Source organism: Denticeps clupeoides, chromosome 16 (genome assembly GCF_900700375.1).
Source record: "Denticeps clupeoides chromosome 16, fDenClu1.1, whole genome shotgun sequence".
In the NCBI taxonomy this organism is placed as follows: domain Eukaryota; kingdom Metazoa; phylum Chordata; class Actinopteri; order Clupeiformes; family Denticipitidae; genus Denticeps; species Denticeps clupeoides.
This window is the reverse complement of record NC_041722.1, coordinates 9,220,397-9,245,037: the sequence shown is the minus strand read 5'-3', so window position 1 is coordinate 9,245,037 and position 24,641 is coordinate 9,220,397. Positions and strand designations below refer to the sequence as shown.

At 43.4% G+C, this 24,641-nt stretch overlaps 2 protein-coding genes across 5 annotated transcripts in view; one reads left to right on the top strand and one right to left on the bottom strand.

Moving 5' to 3' along the window:
- Positions 1-654: 654 nt before the first annotated feature.
- brd7 (bromodomain containing 7) lies at positions 655-8,454 on the top strand. Of its 2 annotated transcripts, none has more exons than XM_028956526.1 (17): positions 655-811; positions 1,396-1,595; positions 1,676-1,805; positions 1,897-1,954; positions 2,051-2,195; positions 2,295-2,405; positions 2,667-2,854; positions 3,265-3,391; positions 3,553-3,628; positions 3,755-3,862; positions 4,542-4,677; positions 5,246-5,357; positions 5,516-5,572; positions 6,243-6,342; positions 6,621-6,764; positions 7,647-7,781; positions 8,282-8,454. In XM_028956526.1, the coding sequence occupies exons 1-17, from the start codon at positions 763-765 to the stop codon at positions 8,347-8,349; spliced, it is 1,944 nt and encodes a 647-aa protein (XP_028812359.1). In that variant the 5' UTR covers positions 655-762; the 3' UTR covers positions 8,350-8,454. The 2 variants fall into 2 exon arrangements, with proteins under 2 accessions (XP_028812359.1, XP_028812358.1); XM_028956525.1 differs by having other exon boundaries at positions 8,279-8,454.
- A 65-nt stretch (positions 8,455-8,519) lies between these two features.
- adcy7 (adenylate cyclase 7) overlaps positions 8,520-24,641 on the bottom strand; it is a 39,186-nt gene continuing 23,064 nt past the window's right edge. For 2 of the 3 annotated variants that reach the window (XM_028956379.1, XM_028956380.1), the window contains exons 3-27: positions 23,669-23,866; positions 23,167-23,334; positions 22,909-23,058; positions 21,609-21,769; positions 20,165-20,276; positions 19,909-20,036; positions 19,314-19,472; positions 19,089-19,224; positions 18,799-18,987; positions 18,674-18,717; positions 18,388-18,447; positions 17,708-17,788; positions 17,547-17,616; positions 17,167-17,264; positions 16,561-16,645; positions 15,866-16,003; positions 15,400-15,489; positions 14,801-14,985; positions 14,602-14,704; positions 13,910-14,068; positions 12,243-12,389; positions 12,039-12,146; positions 11,851-11,959; positions 10,726-10,850; positions 8,520-9,908 (exon numbers count right to left, since the gene is read on the bottom strand). In XM_028956379.1, the coding sequence (XP_028812212.1) occupies positions 9,762-9,908; positions 10,726-10,850; positions 11,851-11,959; positions 12,039-12,146; positions 12,243-12,389; positions 13,910-14,068; positions 14,602-14,704; positions 14,801-14,985; positions 15,400-15,489; positions 15,866-16,003; positions 16,561-16,645; positions 17,167-17,264; positions 17,547-17,616; positions 17,708-17,788; positions 18,388-18,447; positions 18,674-18,717; positions 18,799-18,987; positions 19,089-19,224; positions 19,314-19,472; positions 19,909-20,036; positions 20,165-20,276; positions 21,609-21,769; positions 22,909-23,058; positions 23,167-23,334; positions 23,669-23,866 (3,150 nt within the window). In that variant the 3' untranslated portion in view covers positions 8,520-9,761. The remainder of the gene's footprint in view (positions 9,909-10,725; positions 10,851-11,850; positions 11,960-12,038; positions 12,147-12,242; positions 12,390-13,909; positions 14,069-14,601; positions 14,705-14,800; positions 14,986-15,399; positions 15,490-15,865; positions 16,004-16,560; positions 16,646-17,166; positions 17,265-17,546; positions 17,617-17,707; positions 17,789-18,387; positions 18,448-18,673; positions 18,718-18,798; positions 18,988-19,088; positions 19,225-19,313; positions 19,473-19,908; positions 20,037-20,164; positions 20,277-21,608; positions 21,770-22,908; positions 23,059-23,166; positions 23,335-23,668; positions 23,867-24,641) is intronic. The other variant, XM_028956381.1, reaches the window with a different exon arrangement.

The window sequence follows — 24,641 nt, the reverse complement described above, 5'->3', positions numbered from 1 at the left end:
GAGATGCGCGCACAGCTGTAACAGCCATTTGTTGCCATCAACTGCACGATTAACCGATTGTAATTAAATACGTTGATTATGATGTGATCCATACGCGATCTCTAATAGCTGATGACGCTCAGCGTGTTCTCGAAGCCCACGTATCTCGCAGTGATAAGACTTCCGGGGAACGGAGCTGTCACTCAAATACCTGCAGGCCAATGAGATGAAGCCCCGCCCACAGGAGAGAGTTCTCAGGCAGCGTGAACGTACAAAGGGGCGGAGCGATTGAAACGCCAGCAGGGAAACTGTATAAACGAGCAGCGTTGCTGAAATTCTCGCAAGACCCAGACGTACGTTGTCAAAATCCAACCTCTTATTTTACACTTCAACGTCGTATTTTCGTTTGATATTAGGAAAGTCTCAATAATTAAATTACAAAATTAATTGTAAAGGAGAACGCGTTTTCTATCTATACAATTTTATTGTTTATTAAAAGATTTGCTCACTAATGTGAGAAAACTATTTGTCACCCTTGTATGTTTTGTTTGAGTTAAAAAAAAATACTCAAATATACATCCACACAATTGCACATCTATGCAAAAAAAAAAAAAAAAAGGTAAAAGGAAAATATCAATATTCTCCAGGCCAAACGTCGGCGCTGTGGGGAATCCCCGAACCCTCAGCGGGCTCCAGCATGAGCTGGTCGTCCTTCCTAGAACAAAACAAAGAGCGGCTCGGTCCTCCCGACTGAACCTGTCTCAAACCCAGACCGTGTGAAGTATGGGCAAGAAGCACAAAAAGCACAAGTCAGAGAAACACGCGTACGACGGTAAGGCGCCGGGCGTGACGTGTCGTTCGGGCTTCGGTCGAACGTTTCACGAACGCGATAAACTGGCCGCGTCAGCGGTGTGCTAATAATTCGTAATATCTCGCATCTGTCTAGATGTAAAGGTTTCTTTAACTAGCCAGAGGGTTCTGTGGTCAGTGAGCCCCCCGTTATCCGTGCGTGTGTGTGTGTGTGTATATATATATATTGTACAAATAAATAATTTTACGCATATCTATTATAAACACTTGTATGTAGCTAACAGACAGCTAGATTCCCCGAGCATCCTATGTATTTATATTCTTTATTTGTCTGATTTCAGTTCATTTCGCCTAAACAGCCCTGTGAAGTAATACGTTTATAATCTGTTTAAAAAGAGATGTCTGGGTCGTGTTAAATTGCAGTGGTTGATTCTGTATTCGCTGGATCAGTGCTCGCTGTTAAGAGGGACATGAGTCTCATTAGCTTCGGACTGGAGTGGCAGAAGTCTGACAGCAACGGATATGATTTGAGAAAAAAAAATTCTCAAGCCATCCCACGTGGATTTTGTAAGGTTTATGATGTGAAGGTGAGTGTGTGTCTCGCAGAATACACAGAAAGGCCCCTGAAACTGGTGCTGAAGGTGGCCGGTACCGAAGTGACAACAGGAAGCACCAGCCTGGACGACCTGTATGATGAGCAGAGTGATTATGATAAGCACAAAGACAAGAAGAAGAAGAAGAAAAAGAAAGAAGACAAGGATAGGAGTAGTCCTGCTTCACCAGTTGATGAGAAGAAAAGGAAAAAGGTCTGGGAATTCTAGATGATAATCATGAATGATTTTACGATAATTATGTGACAAACAGGTGTTTTGTGGAAAAAAAACAGGTTACTAAAAAGCGGAAAGGTCAGGACTCTGTGGACACAGACTGGGAAGACAGAGAGCAGAGTAGGACTCCTGTCCGGTCGGACGTGTCCCAGGACAGGGCGCTGAGCTCATCAGTGGCCAGCATGGATGGTAATTATAAAATGGGTAGCTACTGTGTTCTTGTTTCTGTTGTTTCAAAGAATGTTCTTCATACTCATATAACCTTATTTTTTTCTTTCAGAAAAAGAGCAGACACCTTTGCAGGAAGCTCTTAATCAGCTCATCAGGCAGCTTCAAAGGTTTCAGATGTTGTTTGCCAATTTAGAATTGTTCATTCATACAGCTATTTATTTATTAACTTTCTAACTTTGTTTATGTTAATATTTTAAAATAAGGAAGGACCCCAATGGATTTTTCTCCTTTCCTGTGACTGACCTCATTGCCCCTGGTTACTCCATGATAATTAAAAGGCCAATGGATTTTAGCACTATGAAGGATAAAGTAAAGAAGGAGTGCTACCAGTCGTTAGAAGAATTGAAGGTGTTGTAATCTCTGTTGTGAAAAACCAAACTGTGTTTTCAATACAGATCTGTATGTAACTTACTGTTAGCTGAATTTTAATCATTTTTTTACCTGCAGATGGATTTTAAATTAATGTGCGAGAACGCCATGATCTACAACAAACCGGAAACCATTTACTACAAAGCCGCAAAAAAGTTGCTCCATTCCGGTATGAAGATTCTGAGTCTGGTAAGTGAGAGTTCTTGCTCATTTTGTTCTGTGGTTTCATCAGGTGACCAGCAGGTGGTGCTTTTATGCTGTGTGTGACGTACTGTAAGTCCGAAAAGGTTTTGAAGTATAGAATTTGAAAGAGCCTGCATGCAGAACCAAAGTGTAGCGTTTCAGGAAGATGCATGAAATTAGATATTGCAACAGCTTGTGTACAAAATGTATGTAATCTATGTGATGTTTATTATTTGGTGGACCTGTAATTGTTTCTTTCATGTGCAGGAGAGGCTGGAGAGTCTGAAGCAAAGCATAAAGTTCATGGCCGACTTAGAAAATTCCTCCAGCAGGCCTGGAGATGGGGGGGAGGAGGAAGGAGCGTCAAGCCTGGACCAAAGCAGAGATGGTTCTTCTCCCATGGACACCAGTGAGACCACACAGTCTCCCAATAGGCTTAACAAGGACACCCCAAGGTGCCCCATCTCGTCCCTTTTTTTTTTTTTTTTTTTTTTGGCCCTTCTACATCATGACTGTGTGTGTGTGTGTGTGTCCAAACCACTGCTATGTTTCACTCCCCACGCATTTGGTAAATCAGCTGTGTGGGGGTGAGCGGAGTATGAGAAGAATGCCTCAGCGCATGTCCAGTCTTGTGCCCTGTTTGCCCCGCCACACGTTTCACATCACAGCTCAATGGCGTCTTTCAGAGTTTTAAATAGGCCTCCATTGATTTGAGAAGTATTTTTAAACTTTTGGGTTGGTGTGGCCGACTAACCTCACGTTTTATGTTTTTTTGCCAGGGTGCACACACACAAAGCCAGTCTTATGAAGTCTGTTGTAGTTTCAATTCTGTGTTAGATTTTGTTCTGACAGTGACCCACTTTAGGCAGGACAGAGACTCCAAGGACGAGGTACTGAAGAGTGTCACTCAGGCTGAGAAGGATCTGGAAGAGATCCAGAAAATCATTGAAGAATCTGGTGGCAAACTGTCCACTCGAGAACTTCAGAGTGAGGTGGGAGCACGAGAAACCCCCCCTGAGTGATAATTATACACAAATTCAAGTTTTGTAGTTAGATTACAAAGCTGTATTTGGGCTTCGAACAGCATGGATGGGTTTTTTGGTGCTTGATTGTGTGTAGTGGTTTTACGTAACTACCTGCCTGCCCCCCCAAGCTGCTTTTCGAGAGGCGGAAGTCTGACGGAACGACCAGTTTGACCATATTGAACTCCGCAGATCTGAGCGCAGGGGGTGAGTTAGGGAAACACCGTCCGCCAAATATTATTAGTTTCAAACAGCCCTAATATTATCTTCATTGTTCATTTTGTTATTCATTGTTTTTTGCATTATGTTCTATTCACTCTCATCCTGTGGCAGATCCTGGGTACTGCCCTGTCAAACTCGGCATGATGTCAGGGCGACTCCAAACTGGCATAAACATTCTACAGGGCTTCAAGGAGGACAAGAGGAATCGGGCCCTCCCAGGTATCGCTCATTAAAACACATGACCCCTTCTGACCTGCTATGCAAATAGATTACAGTTACCACCCTTACTTAGGGTGGTAGTAGCCTAGCGGGTAACACACTTGCCTGTGAACCAGGAGACCCAGCTTCAAATCCCGCTTACTACCCTTGTGTCCCTGAGCAAGACACTTAAGTTGCTCCAGGGGGGACTGTCCCTGTAAATACTGATTGTAAGTCGCTCTGGATAAGGGCGTCTGATAAATGCCATAAAAATGTAAATATAAAAATACTTTCCACACAAGATTAAAATGGGTTTTATTTTTGGTTCATTTGAAATATTATGCTTACGCATCTCTTTAATTTATTACCTGTTAACAGTAGATGGCTGCCAGATTGTTTGCAGAATCTCTTTTTGCAGATCAGTCAATGGAGCCTTCTATCCTTATTATTTTTAACAGACCATAAGACACCCACTTCAAGCACAAAAAAATGCAGCTTTCCAATAATAATTGTGGAAGGATTTGTGCAGTCACAGACTGCAGTCCTTCTGTTTGCTTTCACTCATTCACTTGGCCTCAGCTCAGTCAGAAGCAGAACACTAAATGTGATTTCATGAGGAGCTTTACTTTCCAGATGGATCTAACAGGGCCTTACAACTGTAGACGCACTCGACTCATCTGTAACTTTCATCTCCCCTCAGTGACGTACTTGAATTATGGGCCCTTCAGCTCCTACGCCCCAACCTACGACTCCAGCTTTGCCAACATCAGCAAGGAGGACTCTGACCTGATCTACTCCTTCTATGGAGAAGAGTCTAGCCTGCAGGGTTCTGACAGGTATGTAGCTCAGAACCATAGTTTATGGATTTCAGTGTAATATCGCCTGGCTTTACAGCAGGCTGCAGTTAGTCTCAGTTAAATGGGAAATTAATTTTTCTCATGATTCTTTCACCCTCCAATTTTTAATATACACCTTCCGGTTCCCGGTACCTCATGTTTATACATCTATATATAATACTGTGTGTAAGAACTGTCCAACACATTATTAAAACTTTCTCTCATGATCCCAGCAGTGAAATTTGGTCTGAAAAACTGTCTTGAATGCCTGTGACTGGTGAAGTTGAATCATATAACAACATGTTATCACTGTGAGAATATGTCAAATATTTTTATGGGGTGGGGGTTATGCTCTTTGTGTATGTGTATTAAATAGGAAGGTGTGTGTGTGTGTGTGTGTGTGTGTGTGTGTGTGTGTTTTGGTCAGGCAGTGTTCGATGGTGAGCTGCTTCCTTTCAAACATAAACACGCTGACTCATAGCTGTTCATGTGCACTCCTTTTTACACCCTTTTACACAAATACAACCCCCGCCAGTCATAAATGTGTCTGGTCTCCACTCTTCCTCAGTGTCGCTGACTTCCTGTCCAAGTCTGAGGAGAACATGACCCGGCTGGCAGACAGATTCCTGGACACACTGACCAACGGCGAGCACTCGAAGCAGCTCAAGGATACCGAGGCGGTGAGAGGAAACGACCTGTCGCTCCTAGCAACGGCGCAGTTTCAGACTTTGGCGTACAGGGGCTTGTGTTGTCAAGAACCAGAGATGCATTAGAGAGAGAGAGGGGGGGGGGGCGTGGGCAGACTGTCTGACGCACCATTTTCTCCCCCCTGCTGTAGAACAACACGGACGAGCGGGATCCAGCGGAGGGCTCTGGCGCAGCGGATGAAGTGGAGGTATGTTTTACTTGTCTAGAAAGTTGTTCAGCATACCTACATAATACCAGTTCCTCAGCACCATCATTGAATCTGAAAGATTTATTTATTTTTTGTCCAGCTGAGTGTGCACATGTTGGATCTTTTTTTTTTTTTTTCCCCTTCTTCTATTCCTCTCATCTGAATGGGCTTTCATTGTAGTGCCACCAGCACTCCTGAGCACACTATAGCCCTTGTCCCAGCAGTTTGCTGTGTTTGGCTTCACTCCAGTTACTTCTCCCCATGTTGGGTGGAGGCGCGGCTGCTTTTTTTTTTTTGGGTACCTCAAATTATAAAGAAAGTGAGGCAGGAATGAAAACGTTTCATATTAAAGAAGGAACTCCACGGTCACTTCAAAGGCCACCACTGGAGGGGAGGGGGGGGCGCTTCTGGACAACAGATGACCAGATCTCAAATTAACAACTGCATTACATTTAGCCTATACTCTGAACCAGGTGGGTTAGGAATCTTGTTTAACATCCTCAAAATTGGGATCAGCCTCTGGAAGATGGGTACCCTGGCATCTAGTAGATCATTGACACTGTCCTGAGTGGCACAGCACATTGCTTTCTTTCTTCATCTGTCTGTAAATACACATGAACGTGATAATCACCGTTTGATGGAAGAACATTTTTAATTCATCCTTCTACAGGTGGTAGAGTCTGAACCCCATATGACCGATAACGTGGCCTCTCCCAGCTCTGTAGTGGGCATCGATTTTGACTTCTTCATGACCCCTCTTGACTCCAAGGGTAAGCAAGTTATTTTCTTCTGTCACTCAAAAGCCAGATATTAATATCCATTACACAAATCCAATTGTCTCTGGGGAAGATCTCTCCCACTGTGCTGATAAGCAATATTAAATCCCTGATTCTCTGTGCCTTTATTAAACAAGCTACATGTCGTTGTCTAATATTAGAGATGATACTCTGCTGCCCTGTGCAGAGGCAGGTGTGTTCCTACTGTAGGTGTAACTGTGGGCAGATTCTGCTGAAGCTTCACTTTTTTTTTTATTTTTATCTTTCATCAGAGGCCCAGCAGTTCCAGGAGAAGCTGGATGAGACCACGCACCTCCTCCATGAACTTCAGGATGCCCAGAGGGAGCGCCTGAGCACCCCTCAGCCCGCTAACATCATCTGCCTGCTAGCCCCTACAACCAAGGAGCTGCAGCTCGGTATGTAGCCGTTTTTATGTCTTAACCCTAAGTTGCTCCAGCGGGGGACTGTCCCTGTAACTACTGATTGTAAGTCGCTCTGGATAAGAGCGTCTGATAAATGCCATAAATGTAAATGTAATATGTTAAACGCGAGTGAGGACGCACACCCTCAACTTGTTTTATGCTAGCTACCGCGCCGTGTAGCACAGTTCATATGACTATATACAGTTTGTAATACACCGTGTATGAAATCGTAATAGCGATATATCTAATAAATCATTATGCGTTTTTTTTTTTTTCTTAATATCGTTCAGCCCTTGTTATTTTATTAAGGTAGATTTCATAAACAGATTATGTATAATAAGGGTGCGGCAGGAGTAGGTATGTTCAGTCACGACACTGATTGGCGGCACACTGACAAGGTGATGCTTTGTGTGTGTGTGTGTGTGTGTGTGTGTGTGCGCGCGAGAGTACTTTTTAAGCCCCCCTTTGACATTTATCAGACTGTTGTGTAACTCCACACCTTTTATGTGTCTCATCATGCTGCTGTTTCACCATGGACTGCTGCACTGAACAAGATTGTTTGTTTCTCATCATCCTTGAACCGTTGCCAGAACGCTTACAGTCTTTCATTTTAGTAAAACATGCAGTCAGGGCTCAGCTAAAGGTTTAATGCCACCATCAAAGTCTGCGCTGTTCATCCCAGCTTTAAGTGATCCACATTTGTTTGGAGCGGAGAGTTGAACTATATTGTTTTTTTCGTTCGTGGCCCATGTTCACACGTGACTAGTATTTAGCGTGACTAGTATTTAGTTTTTTTATTTTTATTCCCGTTCGCATCTGTTCCACGTATTTTGATTCCTCAAGTCTCTTGGTTTAATGTAATACTGTTGTATGCAGCGGAGAAGGTTACTGGAAACCTGGCCCACCTGACCAGCCAGGTGACGCCGGCTGATGTGAGCAATGTGTACGGGATCCGGAGGGCCATGGGCATCAACATCAGCTCCGAGCCGGAGGAATTACAGGTTGATACAGGTGAGTTTTACACAAATGTCAGGCTCTGTAGGCTCTGTATACTCATTACAAAAAAATAATAAATGCATACATATGCTTGATTGGGGTTTGTAATGACATTGGTACCAAGTACCTCGCTCTCAGTGTGTCTGTTTCACGGCCTCAGAAAGTGGTGTAGGCCATTCGGTAGTCTACGGTGTTTTCAAGTCTGAATCTCAATTGATGAAGTGCCATGCAGTAGAAAACCCCCAAAAATCTGAGTCGTACATTCCTGTGTTTCTCTTACTGTACTGGACAGACGAACACCGTACTTTCAAAAGATATTCTCTCACTTGGTTTTTTTTGGTGATTGGCACACCGCTCCAAGGTGATTTTTGTACTGTAGTCTCTGGAAAATCTTTTCGAGGGACCCCTGCATCCAAGTGTTCAGAACTACATCTGTCTGTAGTTCTGTAGTGATGTTGGTGTTGGCTTGCCGTGGTTCTGTGCTGCACTGTGACACGTTTCGGTTTTTCCAGTAGAAGAAATGCAGGAGCCCAGAGAGTGTGTGCCGCCAAGTCAGGAGGACGTGTCGGCCATCGCAGTCTAACAGGCTCCTCTCCCACTCAGCCATCCCATTGCCAAGAATGCCCTTTGTACAGATGGTGCTGTTTTTGCGTGAAGTTTGTATCAATAAACCACTTTTGTAATAATCTTCTTCTGCTTTTTTTATGTGTTATCGCAGATTTCATGCCCCTAACACAGACCAAGGGATTCGACAACCTTGTAAAATGATTTATTAATATACTGGTACTGTACAAAATGCAGGGAAACACAGGCATTGTTCCTCAAAAACACTGCTAACGGGGCACAAAAGGCAGCGCGGCTTGTGTTCAGCAGTTCATGCAGTCCATTTTTCAGAGGCACGGGGAGCACAATTTCAGACTGGTCCCGATTCACGTTTAAAGAAAACAGACAGACCCTCATCAGCCAGCCGTTCCATCAACGTGGAGGCATAGTCTGGCATAGTTTGGTTTCTCCTGGCAACAAGGTAGTAGAGGACGAACAGCACGTTTAACGTCAACCAACCAACCAAACATTTACAGCATGACACCACCTCTAAATGAGAGCAGCATAAATCACATTTAGTTTTGTTTTTTTTCCGGTTTGTGCTGCATGTGTAGATTCTCTCATTTTTCATAGATCTTCTCTCCCACTGAAAGCACTTCAAAGCCTTCACATTCACATAGTAGCGTTAAATTACAGCATAGCAGATCTGAAAAAAATGCTCAGACACTTCCTGCGCATTAACATAGTATTTAGCACGTATGTGTGTATAGACACACACACACACTCACATTATCATGGATGCAGTTCCATTGTTCACACACTTTTCTCGCAGGAAACAAAACTGACTGGGTGGATGTGCACATAGAGAGCATGTACATTTTTTGCAAATCAGTGGCTCCCAAACTTTCTGAGAATATTTTAGAGAACACCCCCCCTCCCCTCTCTATTTACATGGAAATGTGTTATAAAACAAAATAAATAAATGACAAGTCACCTTTGCACAGGAAGTGACATCCATGCACGATTAAAAAGAATTTTCACTTTGTGACAGTATTCACTTTGGGAACCACTGATTACAATCATGCTAATCGGCAGAATTCAGGACACTCATTCTGTTTTTATCCTGTTTCATTGGGGCCCAGTTCACAATGAGCAGTTCCGCGCTCACACACATTGAAGTTCTTATTACTGTGGTCAGTCTGAAAAGGGAATATGCATTCAATAAAATATCCAAAGTGGGGGGAAAAAAATCCAAGGCTGAAGAACCAGGGGCCACAAAAAAGGAGTCACCCTCCATACCTCTACCAGTAAAGTTATTTCATGCTGAGGCAGCATTTTTCCAAATATGCAGCCCCCACTGAATTCAGCTGCAGTGGAAATGATGGCGGTTGGAAGTGGTGCTTCTCGTTGGCTGGGAGGGCGTCGCTCGGGTTGACGGTGGGGAGTGCAGGCTCAGCTCAGGCCCATGCCCTGCTGCTTACTCATGTCTGTGCACACGAAGAAGGTCCGCAGCTCGCCTTTGCCCTTGACGTTGATGAGGCCTCGGCACTCGCAGGAGTAGCCCAGCTTCTGCAGGACGTCCGATGTCTCCTCTGTCACCTGAGGCAGGGAGCAAAGACAGTTTCAAACATGTAGAGCTTCAGCATTCCAATTCATTTCAAAGGCCTGATTCTCACAATGATGTAATAGATGTATTAGAATCATATAAATAAATAAATAAATGGTTGACAGCTATCCTCATTCTGGATATTTATCCCACACCTGTCAATACACCACACTAGACCCTTTCTTCTCCCTCCCTCCCTCCTGCTTCCATTTCCCTCTGTTTCTTATCCTCGCTGTACAGGCACACCAGACATACAGTCAATCTGACACTCGTCACCACTCCCAACAAGTGACATCTTGCATTTCATTTTAACATTTTAGCTCATTGTATTCATTGCATTTTACATAATAAGCACTTAATTAAAAGCAATAGCAAGTAATTAAAAGCAGCTATTGCATTTACATTTGTGGATTTGACGGACGCCCAGAGCGACTTACAACGTGCTTTCATGTTACTATCAATCAAGTAATCAGTTCTGGTTCTCTAGGACCCCAACTATGAATACAATCATTTTATTCACTCTTTTGTTATATTGCATACGAAACTCACTCACTCTCCATTACCCCTTATTCCTAAGCAGGGTCTCACCCACAGAGATTTGCCCAGATTCGATCACATGACCTTGGGAGCTTGCTAACCACCATGTGGCCCTTGTGTACATATGTTGCAGAGTGTTTTGGAAAAGCTGTATTTGTAGATCTTTTGCACTCAGTGCAATCCTAGCAGCTGAAATGACATCTATGTTTCTCAGACCAAAAAAAAAAAAACACATTTCAAACAGCACTGAAATGCCCAGGTTGCTCTTCTGACCTGGATCTTCCCCAGCTCCCCGGTGCTCTCCATCCTGCTGGCCACATTCACAGTGTTACCCCAGATGTCATACTGAGGCTTTCTGGCACCAATCACTCCAGCAATTACAGGCCCGTGGTTAATGCCTAAAGTAAACCGACCAAAGATAAAATGTCAATCAACCTTTCATCCTATCATTATGAAACAACGTTACCTAAATGCAACAGTAATTACATAGGTATTCTGCTGTATTTATGTCATATTTCCTTGGTGTACAGCTACCAAGCTCTAACAAGTCTCCTCTTCCTACACGCACTGGAGTATTCAGTAAAGTACGATTCCGATGGTGTAAATTCCCCTTTGTACCAGTAATTCAATGGAAAGTTCCTTTCTTGCTTTGTTTTCCTCTTTTCTGGACATTTTAGTATTTCTAAACTGAATGATGCATCTATCTTAAAAATCTTTAATGTTTTAATTTTTACGGAGCCCTTGGGTCAGCAGGTTGAAGTGGATGCTAGTCTCCTCACAACGCTCCTCCCAGCCTTATTTCACATGCATTAATGCATCTCCCAGATGTTATTGTTCGGCGTGGAGAGGTAGCTCTGGGGTACGGCTCCTTGGCGTCACTGCCAAGGCATCTGCTGGTGTCCAGGCTTGGAATTTCTTCTTTTTTAATAAAAACATCTTTCCAGGAGAAGCCAGAGGATTCCGGCTGTTTTTCGAATTGATTTATGAAAAAAGCAAGAGGTTTCTTTTCAGCGGTGTGTTTATGCTGAATTGCAAGCCAAAACTCAGTTTAAGCCCTTAAGAACTTTAATGTGTCCGTATCGTTCCAGACCTATCACAAATGTTTTCGTTTGAGCATTGGGACCGCTGGGAAAAAGAGCCGTGACACAGTGGCACTGTGCAGGAGAAGAGGCTTTCTGAGGAGAGCAGCTCTCTGTTCTTCCCTGTTTTTTTAGAGTGTTATCCATCTGGAGCAGCATCATGAAACATGACCCTTTTAACAGTGCTCTGGGACAAAAACATGCACTCCATGAGTAACTAGGAACCCCCGCAGACACAGCAATTAAAAATTCATTATCTTGGATGCATAGTGCTGGCTCTGGCATTAAATATTAACTCCGTCTCGGCCTGTACACTCACCGACACGCAGACGAAAACTGTTGAAAGAGTGCCTGTTGATGCCGTCCAGTTTTCCCATCAGGGCAATTGCGAACTCCACCATGTTCCCGATCTGAGCCTGTTGTCGATCCTGCAATGAGAGTGACGGGGGAAATGAAACTTTTCAATTTAGCATCAATAGCAAGGTAGAACCGGAGGATGCTGGGTACCTGATTGTTTTCCTGTCCAGGCGTCCCACTCAGTCCTGCAGCAGCCATATACGTGCTGCCAATGGTCTTAATCTTCTCCACTCCACTGAACTTGGGCTTTGACAGCAACTGTAAAAAAAAATTAATAAAAAACAAGGGTGAATATGAGTCCAATCCTAGAGACATCATCATAAAATCACTCTGAAGCACACCAGGAGCTCCAACCTCGTCGAAATCCGCAATGATCTCATTCAGCAGACGCAAGCACTCCAGGCCTTCCTTGTTGATGTCACACTCTGTGTAGAACTCTTTGAAGTCCGGGACGGAGGCAAACATCACACACACACAGTCGTACGATTTATAGTACAGATCCTGGGAAAGGAGACAAGGACAAAACTATTGCCAAGATCTGCGCTTTCTGTATCTCTACACAATGAACACACAGCAAGCTGGAGTGTGTGGGGATGGCCATGTTCACAGCATGGCTGCAAAAAAACAACACTATAAACACTGCCAACGTTATGTTATGCTAATTGCAGTGAAAAGAAATAAAAGTAAGATGATTTTTTTTTTTATTATGATGTACTGGGAAAAGATCATGTTTACAATGACAGACAGTTTTCGATGAAAATGCTGCTGGCAAAGGTGACCCAGGTCTATTTTAATCCTGAGGTTAGAGCAGGACTGTGCAGAGATGTGGCTCTACAGTAAAAATGCATTTGACCATGTGGACACACGTTTTCAACTACAGATGGGTAAACATTTCAATTTTAATACACGTTCAGTATCTTTTAAGGCAGCTATAAACAGTTAGTGACAGTTTGTCACTTATCACACTGACCACACCAAGTTCAACTAACCAACCTTCCTTCTTAGTATTATTTTATTCAAAATCATAATTTGTAGTAGTAGTGGTGGAACAATCAGTATGATGTCTCATACTGTGAATGGGGAATGTTTTATTGGCTATATAACATTTTTTCAGGTGCTATATAACCCACAACACCTTTGCGGCAATACTCTTGCCCATGTGACATTTAACGGAGAGGGTGTGTGCGACTTGTCAGAATTCAATCGTGACAAATAAAAAGTGCTGGGTGGGTACTTTATCTCTCCTCTCAAAGATAAATGCCAGATAACTACCAAGCAGTCTTGTATCTATCTAGTCTCTGTTTATTTCTCCCAATCCTGCACTGAAAAAAAACACTGGCTAAAAATACAGAAGTAATCTCACACCTAATATTTTAGCATTGTTGTAATTAAACAAACAGATCTGCTGTCATTAGCATTATAAGAAAGTAAGACAATAAAATAGATTTACCCAAAGGTATACATTAGACAGTGTAGTTTAAAAAAGCTGGAATTGTTTTTTACATTTTTCGGTGTGAACATACGTGACATTAGAAAACGCTCCCCAAGCGCTGTCTCTATTATCGCATCATGAAGATCAGCCCATGGATGAAAACATGCCCCCTGGGTTAATCTTTGTCTATACAGCTGCTTCATGCCATATTCCTATTTGACGTGTGTAGAGATGTTCATCCAAGACTGGGACCACATGTTGTCTTCTGTTGCATGCTTTTCACTTGATTGGCTTTTTAATGGCCAAATGATATTTATCAAATAAATAGAATGATTTGATATTTGATTTATTATTTGTTTAGCTTTATTCTGTAACATTCCTATAATGTTGACTAGGAAGCGTCGTTTTTCTGAAACCTGGTCCTCCACCCTTTCTCAGCCTCAGGCTTACTAAACACAGACCAACAGAACTGAAAAGTGAAGCTCCACACAAGCAGAGGGCGGTGGGGATGGAGTGATGATCTCGTGCTGATTACACTGAGCCCTACCTTATCTTTCCTGGTAAGTAAAGTGTTTGTGAGGAGTCCCACCTCGTTCTTTTTATTCTCCCCGACAAACAGGGCTGCCACGTGTGCGGGGAGCACGTTCTCCAGCAGCAGCCGGTTCAGGTTCTCCCGGGTCATGATCTCTTCCTGCTCTGTCCGGTTCTTGTTCTTTAGCAGGAAGTCCTGGCGGCAGCAGTGCTCATTCTGAAAAAGTGAATGACAATGTGGACGCGATGCAGAATGGGACCCGCTGTAGGAATGGTGAAAGTATCTTTTGCGACACTCCTGGCCGGGCGTTCTCTTTTATTCAAGTGGAAGGATTCCACGTCACCCACTCACGCCCAGTGGCTCAGAGATATGATGTCCTGTTTGTCCCTGGAGAAGATTCACTACTCAATCCGTTATTCAGACTTGAAATTGGTGTGGGAGCCCTTCCTCCGCTTTTTTCATATACATTTATAGTTTGATTCTCTTCTTTTTTAATTGTTTGTCTGTTTGTTTTCTTTTTGCTTTTTCCAGCAAAAACTTTTCTTTAAATGCCTGGTATCTAGCCTTTCTTATGCATGTAAAGCTGGCTTGGAGTCAGGGAGGGGTGGGGTGGGTGCTATAGGGTTTATAAGGGGGTTATAAAATGTACAGTATATTGAAACATTCCATGTTTACCCTGTTATATCCCTGTATAAAATCAATAAAAATATTGTTGAATCAGGAATGGTGAAAGTGTGTGTGTGTGTTACCTGTCTAGAGATAAGTAGCATGGTGAAAAGGAACAGGGTAATATAGATGCAGCTCATTATCTGAGGATGTTTAATCAGCCCAGCCGTCTTGAGAACTTCAGCACTAAAACCCACATACACACAACGTCAAACTCTGACCATCACATGAACGTCTGCGCTCTTTGTGTGCTCATGTCACATGACTCTCCTCCACCTGTACCTGTTGTTGCTTGCGTTGGGGTACAGGAACTTGCCATAGCAGGTGAAGAGCTCCTCCTGCGAGGAGAAGATGATGATGTAGTAGGCAGCGGAGGATACGAGGAGGAAGAGGACCTTCAGCTCAAAGCTGACCCTCAGGAACATGCCGCATGCTATCAGCGCCAGGATACAGCAGTAGACTGAGTACTGAGAGAGACAGTCAAAGTAATCAAACTACATGCAATTCATAATTTCATAATGATTCATAAAGCATTCTGACATATTGATAGGCACAGATTTAAAAGTAGCGTGGGTGAAAGCTGTCAATCACTGGGCTCCTCCCATTTTAAACTTTGTTTATAAAACCATGATTACAGATTGTGTTCTTCATGACAGAAATAACTTCACACCAGAAAAAGGGGGAGTTAGTCCTTGATTTATCTAGTTTTCTAAATCCTGCAAACGCCTTTGACCTCTGAAAGGCGAACAAGCCTAACGCTTAGCATGTAGTGCTGCACTCACAAACGGTTTGGAAATAGTGCACTAAGCGCTTTAGTGATGAGAAACGTTGAAATATTGTATGGTGTGTGAAACAAGTTATGAAAGAATTCAGTCACTCACTGGCAGAGAATAAAGCTCATCCTCTGGGTCCAGGGAAGTGCTGTTGTTTTGTGTAAAACTGCACTGAGGGTGCACTGGTGGGTGGAAACACTGGAACAAAACAGAAAATTATATAGTGTGTGTGTATATATAACAGTTTTCCACCCCTTAAAAAATGGTCACAGTCTCTATCCACATTTTGAACTGATGTGTTGGACAACATCACAATAAAAAAGCAAGAAAGGTTTAGAGAGAATGTTGTTCAGAGAACTGAAGCTGTTCAAAGGGGGTTTGGGACCCAACATTAAACTGAGAAACCTTCATGGTTCATGGTGTCTCCTGTCTCCTTAAGATCCTGTCTGGTGCAGGCCATGTTTCATTAAAGTTGCATTAAATACAAAAAAAAAAAAAAAAACAACTCTTAAGATAAGTGGTGAGAGCGGAGTAGTGACTCTCCTCGCTCTAAGTGCATAGCTTCCACCCATACCAGGTTGAAGATGGCAATGATGACAACGACCGCCGTGGTGATGGTTGCCAGGGGAAGGCGCACGCAAGGTCTCTTCACCACCGCTTCGGACACAGCAGGGAGCCACTGGCAGGAGGCCAGCTTCTCTGGGAACAAACGCTGAGAAAAGAGAGGCGCTGGATGAGGAGTTGCCAATAAAACTTTGAAAGTGTGCAAGGATTCAAAAAGTAATGAGTTTTCCCATGCAAAGTCCTCAGTGGAAGAAATGTGTAATTTTTATGGAAAAAAAAAACTTAAGGTGACTATAAGAACCACAAGGTTGTGATCCTGCATTTAATGCCTGAGATGGGACTTAACGTGCATCGGTTTTTACTACATCCAACACCTGTGTTCAAACGTTTATCAATGTGGAGAACGTTCCTTTACCACAGAATACAGAGCAGGGTACAGGGTGTTATATAAACTACAAACCCACACACACAAAAAACCCACACAAGTGTACTACATTCCCACCGCTCTTCATTTAAGGAACAGCTCTGTGAACTGTGTTTGCAGGGGAACAATGTTCCAGATATAAGAGACGAGCTCCATGGGTTGTCCACTACCCAGGGTCAGTCCAAATCTGCACAACCGAGGAGCCGAGCAGCACTGTTCCAGAGAGTAAAGTGTTAAACGAGTCCTTTAAGCTCTTTACATTCTCACCACAGCAGACTGACCTGCACATGTCCAGCATAGCAGATGCCTAGGATGCACAACAGGACACATGCCAGCACTCCAAATGCAATGCCCAGATTTTCAGGACTAAGTGAAAGAGAGAAATTACACATATATTACACTGTTAATGAGTTTTCCTATTCCACAAGAACAATTTTTGCAGACAACCTAACACCTTCATTCAACAATTCACAGCCTTCAACAAAGTGCAATTGGTAAAGGGAAGCACCATTGCTACTGGAACAGTCCTGATATGTTTTCATAAACTGAACATTCTGAAGAGGAACAAACATTTGGTGTTGCATTAAAAAATAGCATATTTATTACAGCAGCCAATCCAATTTAAGACATTATGTACAGTTGTTTTATCAAGTACACACTAATTGACTACAAAGCTCAACCAAAGCTGTATGACATGTTTGTAGTAGTGCCAGGATATGAGGACATGAGGAAAACATGACAATGTAGGAGTAGAGAGTACGTTTTTTTTTTCTTCTCTCTGATGTGCTTGACAAACTGAACCAAAACCTAAATTGTGACCTCTCAAACGCAAACTACAAAATGGTAAGTGGGTTAGCTGGACCGTTGAATCTCTCGTCTGTACTCACCCTCTGCTGACAGAAATCTGCACCACAAAAATACAGAAGAAGATGAACGTGGCACAGCCAACATAGTACTTAAAACTGGGCAGATCGATGACCCTGTACTGCACAGGGGACAATAAAGAGAGATGAGAGATCTTGAAATACATAACTCTGTTGATATTGCAAGATGTGTAAGACTGTGTCTCATTATATTCTGTGTTACTGATATCAGGGAGTTTCAATTATTCCAAATAATGATATGTTCTATCCATACAACTGATGACATTATTGTTATTTTGTCATAGATATTATATACTAAACTTATATGTGTGTGTGTGTGTGTTTTGTAACATGAAATATGGGATTTATAGAGGATTTATTATGTGCTTTGCAGAAAAACCAACCTGCTTCTCTAGATCTTTCTTTGTAAACCACATGGTCAGACTATGGATCTCTTCTGATTTATCCCATTGCCTGAAGGCAGGGAAACACAGGGCATCATTACAGATATTGTCAGGCACATTTAAAGAACAGCTGCAAATTGTCTGAGATGGCATGCACCTACATGCTGGCACTGAGCTCATCAATGGTAGTGGTCATCTCGTTGTGTAGTTCTTCATCAAACTTGCTCTTTTGAGACTTGTTCCTGTACAGAGAAACACTGAAAATGTAAGGAAGAGGCAAAGACATATATAAAATATGCACTCCCCACACCCAGTGATTGGGATAGAAAAGGGCAGTGATGACACTCATGCAGGTTATTCAGTCCCAATTAGCTCAGAGGGGAGAACTGGGAGGAGCCTGTTGAATCATTAGTGCATAGGCTAGTGAGAGAAATACCTTTGTGAGACTCAAAAGGTGGAGGCTTCATATATGTGGGCGTGCACACAATGGATTCTGATCGTGGGGTCAGAAAGTCAAAGGAAAAATGTGTTCCTGTTTGACAACTAAACCTGGCAGGTGTCCCCAGACAGTAATTGTGATGCTTACTCTCACTCAGATGAGCAGAAATATTTAAACAAAACACGCACACACACATACACACTGTATCTGATGACTGATTGCTCATCAGGAAGCGAGAGGTACACTTAGTAGGGAGAGTGGTTATTGGTCATGCGATTGACTTTCTGCCTGAGGGGCAGTCCAGTGCCATGTGGTGAACAGTAGGCTCAGGGGTTAGTGGTGAAACTGCAGCTCTCTCGTGCCGTGCGGAGGGAGCCACGGAGCCACAATGGCTGCACTCACTTATAGGGGCTGATTGGAGGTGCGGGCAGGGAGAAGTGCTCTTCTAGAGACTCATCAAAGCTGTCAGAGACCAACAGTGAGAGACATGAGCTTGACATGGACAAGAGCAGGAGAGACAGCTGACACAGGCAGGGCAGGACCAAGGCCACACGAGATGACCCTGACCTTTTATTTAACTTTGCTAGACAGCACGCAGGTCCCTGATGGCAAAACTAAATAGGTGGGAGTTTGGCAAACCCATACATCAGTCCAAGTCCAAGAGTAGCCATCATGGTACACTGCTTACCTATCGGGTAGCTTGGAGCAGGGGTCAGGTTTCAAAGGAATATCCTAAAACCAGAAATGAAATATGACAGAGTAAGTCTATGATGGACAAGTAGGTGTGGAGACTATTATATTTTTGTGGGAGACCTTGCAGCGCGCTTTGCCGTTGACCATGGCATCCGGAAGGAAGCCTTCGCGGTTCTGCAGGTGGGCGAAGGGTTTGACGGCGCCCCAGGACTCCAGGTAACGTGTCATGCGCACAGACGCTCGCATTTTCAGTCCATCGTTCACTCTGGGCTTGGGCACAGTGCGGCTGTTCACAGATGGATCCTTAGACTGACAAACACACACACAAAATGTTTATAATAATCATCATTCACACGCGTGTTTGTGGTGTTTGAACAAAAAAGTTGAGAGGCAGGAAGGAAAGAACTCACTCGTCGAGGGTCAATGACCAGGTAGGTGCACACATTCAGTTCCTTTAGGAAACTGTCTCTCAGGTGCCCATTGCCCTCCTCCACCTCATAGGCCTTGTTCAGGTGCTTCAGGGTAGCTTCAGTTATATGCACTCGACTGTAAATAAGAGATACTGAAATGTCACTGGGCTTCGTGCCACGCTCTGGACAGTGGGTGTTTGTGAGCTCACTGAGGTACGGGCTTACCCAGGCAAACCTCCAGATTCCATGTGATTGGCCAATGTGACGTCATGTGACCAAACATCAAACTGCCACTTACGGAGACCAATCACGCCACACAGGACGTTGCCTGAGTGTACACCCACCCGCATGTTGATGTCTACGCCAGTGGCCTCCCGCACTTGCCTAGTAAAGCGAATGGGAAAACACTCAGCTGCTACGGCCAAATGAAGTTCTCAGACACATGTCTGGTTTTGGCCAGGCATCAAAGGGAATGAGATAAAAAACGGTGACGGGGGTTTAAAAACCAAGTCATCACCCCCGTCCCCGAAAAATGAATTGTATAGGGAACTAGGAAATGGACATTCAAAAAAGGGATAATCCATCAAGTCTGTATTTTTAACAATGCATGTTTTCACTCCACCATTAAATTTTAGTTTTTAATAAAGATGATCAATCAGAGATGAGTACCCACCCATAACAGTCTAACAGTCTTTATAAGTAATATTATATTTATATAGTATAGAGTAATTGGTGGTTTAATATGTGTACAGTAATGGTAATATATAAATAAAAGTGGATGCAAGTGAACTCAGGCCTCTCCAGATGTCTCTGTACTTACTTAATGGCCTCACACATGTCAAGACCCATCTTCACACAGTTTTTGGCATGATTAGACAGGGAGACGGGCAGACCAGACACACAGTAATAACAGTCCCCAAGAATCTTGATCCTCATGCAGTCATTTTCCTGGTGAAAAACAAAAAACAATAGGCATCATCCTTATATGAATACATACAGTCAATATTCTCTCCCATGTTGCTTTGGGAGTGGAGAATACAGATGCCCGGGCGGCTGTACAAGAGGTAACTACTCACTTTGGCAATCTGGTCGAACTTTCCAAAGAGCTCGTTGAGCATGATCACAAGCTCTTTAGGTGAGCAATCACTGGCCAACTGCGTGAAGCCCACAATGTCAGCGTACAGAATGCTGCGGAAGAGAGTCGGGACAGCGTCAGGAGGCTCAGCCACACACAGACACATTCTTAAGTGACAAGCTACAGCGTGCCGCATTTAACATTACCTACGCTATCGGGCGGTATCTCGAGGGCCTGGGATTCAGGCTGACGTATGGGTAACCTGGAATAACCTCTACTTCCTTTATCTCACGGCAGGTTTTTGAGCACGGTGTGGACACAGAGTAGAGGACAGCTAGCCTCGGCCCATGACCAGCACCTGACCAGCCGCACACAGTCCACTGCAGGCTAATTAGGGAACCATTCCCAGGACCCTTCTTGGCTGCTGCCAGCCCCGGGGCTCATTATCCCGGCTCCTCTCCACGAGCCGCGCTAAGCTCTCTGACTGAGGCCATGGCCAGGTGTTTGTCATGGACAGTTTATTGGGTGGCGGATGGAAGACGGGATCGCCAAACCTCTCTCTTCTCTGATAGTTACACAAAAGCGAATGAGTGCAAGCTGTGTTTTTTTCCATCCTGTCTGATACAGAAACACTCTTTAACTCGCTCCACATAAAAAAGAAAGACAGTTTCGGTCTGCTTGAGACATTTTATAGAGCGGATGGGGACAATTTTTACAAAGCGGAAGTTCACTTTCCGTTCCTGTCTCCCCAGACTGGTGAATACTGAAACAGGTAGCTTTCTTGTTAGAAACAGGAACAGCGCTCAGTGTGTAGTGTGACTGTAATGTGGTCTGCCTGGCATTTGTATAAGTATTAAAGAAAAATGCACTGCATGAAATATAAGTTTAATGAGGGTGGACCTCTGGATAGCTTCACCATGTCTACAAACTGCCAAAAGTGGTTTGGCCTTAATAATGGGGAGAAGAATAATGTTTTATTAAACAGTAAGCACAAAAAATATGTATAAACAAATAAAGGGGGAAAAATGCTCAGCATAGGTAATTTCAGTTGGGTATGTCTGGATCAGATATCTTTTATCAGTCAACACGAAAGCGCTAAAGAGGAAAATTCTAAATATAATATTGTTCCTGAGAAGGGACAATGCTATAGGCAGAATGAATAGACTGTGGCAGCAGGTAAGAGAGGATATTAAATTAATTAAATTTCTGTCTAGAGCCATGAAAGGCACTTTAACTAAAGACAGACATTAGTTGCATGATTACTGGGAAGTAAAACTAGGAAGCTAAACAGCTTTTAAAAATACACTGTTCTGGTGAACTGTAAGACTCAGCAACCTCAGAAAAACATCGCAAATACGGCTTTATGACACTTTATATAAGTGAACCTGTTGACGCTGAGATCTTGAAAATGACTTCATTGAGCAGTAACTGCAATTTCACTGTACCTAACATTCTCGTGTCTCTTCACGTAAAGGCTGTGGAAGTTGTTGTCTTTAACCAGCCGTTGCTGATCCTCCTTGTCCTTGCACTCCCTCAGCCGCTCCATTATGGCCAGTTTCATCTTCATGGAGATGTACACTGGTAGCACGGACTGCAACAAGTTCTCCTAAAAAACAGAGACGCAATCCCATTGGCATCAACAGACTTGTAATTATAGACAAATTATACTGGTTGTTGGTTCTGGTTGGTAATAAGGAGGACTACTGAGATAGATAGACTGATGAGCCTCTGGGAGTCCTCCAGGCTCAATGTGAATGTTCAGGTTGTCAGAGGCATCTAGTCATATCCTACCAATTGCTCTGAAATAACAAGAGTCCGTCATATTAAGGAGTTTGCACAATTTCATTCTGCCTATTAAACTGAGTGGATTACCAGAAAAAAACGAGCTAGAAAGAGAGAAACACCATGGGCTTAAGGTCCTCTTAAGCAGTGCAGCGATGAATTGAGGACAGATGATGAGAAGTGGAAAAAAATAGGGATTTGGACTTAATTCTTTTCATCTTAGCTCTTGTCCTGGCCAATGAAAAGGTCATTATAATAGAGCGGCTGGCCACCAGCCACCTGGTACATTCGTTCCTGTGGACATCTCCAAGTCTTTCTCCATTTCCATCAACGTAACCATGTCCAGTTTCAAATGGCCCTTTATCCGTCCCTCTTTCTCCATGAAGCCGTGAAGCATGAAAAGGCATTTTCACACAAAGCACTGCTGTGCAAACTACAATAATTGATTCAGCAGATCTTATCACGGACGTTCTGGGAAGGTGAACAAGGGGATACTTCTGTATACACTTAGCATGCCTGGGTCTGATCACTCACACTTTTCATGGGGTTTTTATTTCCCTTTACAGGTCTGTGTCCGTTGGATAACCCTGCTGACGGCTGCAGCACAAACTCAACTGCGAGTCGCTGGTGGAAAAGTGCCCTACACTATTCCATTGAGCGCTGATGGGAAACAAGCGCTCCAGTGTAAACGGCCCACCTTACCAACGGTCAGTACCGAACGGGGAAGAAAAGGCTCCTGACATTTTAAATAAGCATTTAGATAATAACAAGGGGATATTTTTGTTCTACAAGATGTAATCCATACTAGGCTCTGGGTGCAGGGACTCGCCGAGAGGAGAAAACTTCTAAACGTAAAATGCAGATACTTCATTTTTGTGTCCTGAATATGTGTGACCATTACATAACAACCCTGCCCATAGCTGTGTGAAATGAGGTGCTGTGAGGAGCACGGTGGACTCTGACCTGCTGCCTCTTCTCGATCTCCAGCTTCATCCGGCTGCTCAGACAGCTGAGGGTGTCCTTGAAGGTCTGCCTGAGGGCTCTCTCCATGAGTACTTTGTGAAAAGCCCCGACCATGCTGCCGCACAGGAACACAAGCACATTGCACAGCAACTAAAAAGAAAAGGCAAAAGCACACATTCAAGGACACGTTCATATATTAACATACCCTTTTGTGTCCATGCAGGCAATAATGCTGTAATGATGTGTTCACTTCTTTACCTGATTGATGAGGTATTTGCATCGGTGAGACTGGCTGAAGACAGTGAGATGAATGCTGAGGACAATGATATGGGACAAAGAGGACACCACGCTGAGGACTACAGCATAGGACATTTGGAATGGCAGCATGGTGTACACGGTGAAGATGATGAAGAGGAAGAATGGCACCTGTTGCAAAAACAAAAGGACAGAGAGACTGAAATGTTGCTGCATTCAATATAATATATTAGACATATTAAGACTATAGAAGTACTCAATACAATTGCAATTATTAAATATATGCAATTATTTATGTGCTCATATTTAATTTTAAGGATAACATTTATGTTGCCATTTTCATATAAAATATATACAACATATATAACAACAACTGGGGGTTTTAATTAAACTACAGTTATTTAGAAAGTAGACAAATATCCTGAGATTCCTCTTGAAAAACAAATTATGAAATGAGCCACACATTGAGTGTAAGCTGCACAATAAAAACATGATGATGCCCTACTTGGTCCCAGGGCCAGATGCGCTCTCCGCAGAATATGAAGCTGAAGCCCATGGTGATGTGAGTGGCCCATACCACCAGACCCAGGAGCCTCCTCCAGCGCTGAGACAAGGTATCAGTGCAGACCAGCACAAACACGGCCAGGAACACACACAGCCCGCAGCTCACCACGCTCACAAACACCTTATGGTCCTTTGCATTCTTTAAAAACAAACACACACACACACACACACAAAATATAGCAGGCAATAAATCCAGTGACCCTGAGCTTCCACTGGGAAAATAAGCTGCTTCTGGAGAAAAGGGTAGGCGGGAAGGACTGACTTGCATGTGTCAGTGTGTGTGTGTGTGTGTGTGTGGATAGGTACCCTATCTACTGAAACCTTTTCAAAGCATTTGTATACGGAGCGTTGTGGTTTCCATGGTAACAGAAAGGGCAAGAACCTCTACTCTACAACTTGTCACTGCGGTTCCATTAAAAGTCCTTCACCAGACAACGCCACGAGCCGAAAGGCAGAGAAAATCTGTTGGCCTCTCATCACGTAACAGACAAGCACTGCATTAAATGTCATGTTCCTCACAAAACTGAGACAGTCTACAGACTTTGCATTTGTTAAAAAATCTGATACCTCTGTGGACTGGTGCTGCTTTCCGATGCAAAGTGCTATGACAATGATAAAAAAGACCTTTGTCTCTACAGTTAATTGGATGCAGAACTGGCCCATGCAAAAAGCATGGACACTGCTCTTGACCAGACCCCTGACTGCAGACTCATAGTGAAGTGTCTCTCTCTCTCTCTCTCTCTCTCTCTCTCTCTCCTGTTGAACTCAAATGAGAGAGCATGAGGAAAGCTTTTTGGGTTTGCATGCACTGGCAGGCTGCTGCTTTTAAACAGTAGCCAGTTCAGGTCCACATTCTCTCTGCATGTCACTTTACCCCTAGTAACAGTGTCGGGTTTCGGCCAATACGTGAAAAA

Coding starts and splice junctions, on each gene's coding strand:
- brd7 (XM_028956525.1), top strand. CDS start 763: ATGGGCAAGAAGCACAAAAAGCACAAGTCAGAGAAACACGCGTACGAC. Junction 2,196..2,294: donor AGTCGTTAGAAGAATTGAAG/GTGTTGTAATCT, acceptor TTTTACCTGCAG/ATGGATTTTAAATTAATGTG. Junction 3,863..4,541: donor GAGGAATCGGGCCCTCCCAG/GTATCGCTCATT, acceptor ATCTCCCCTCAG/TGACGTACTTGAATTATGGG.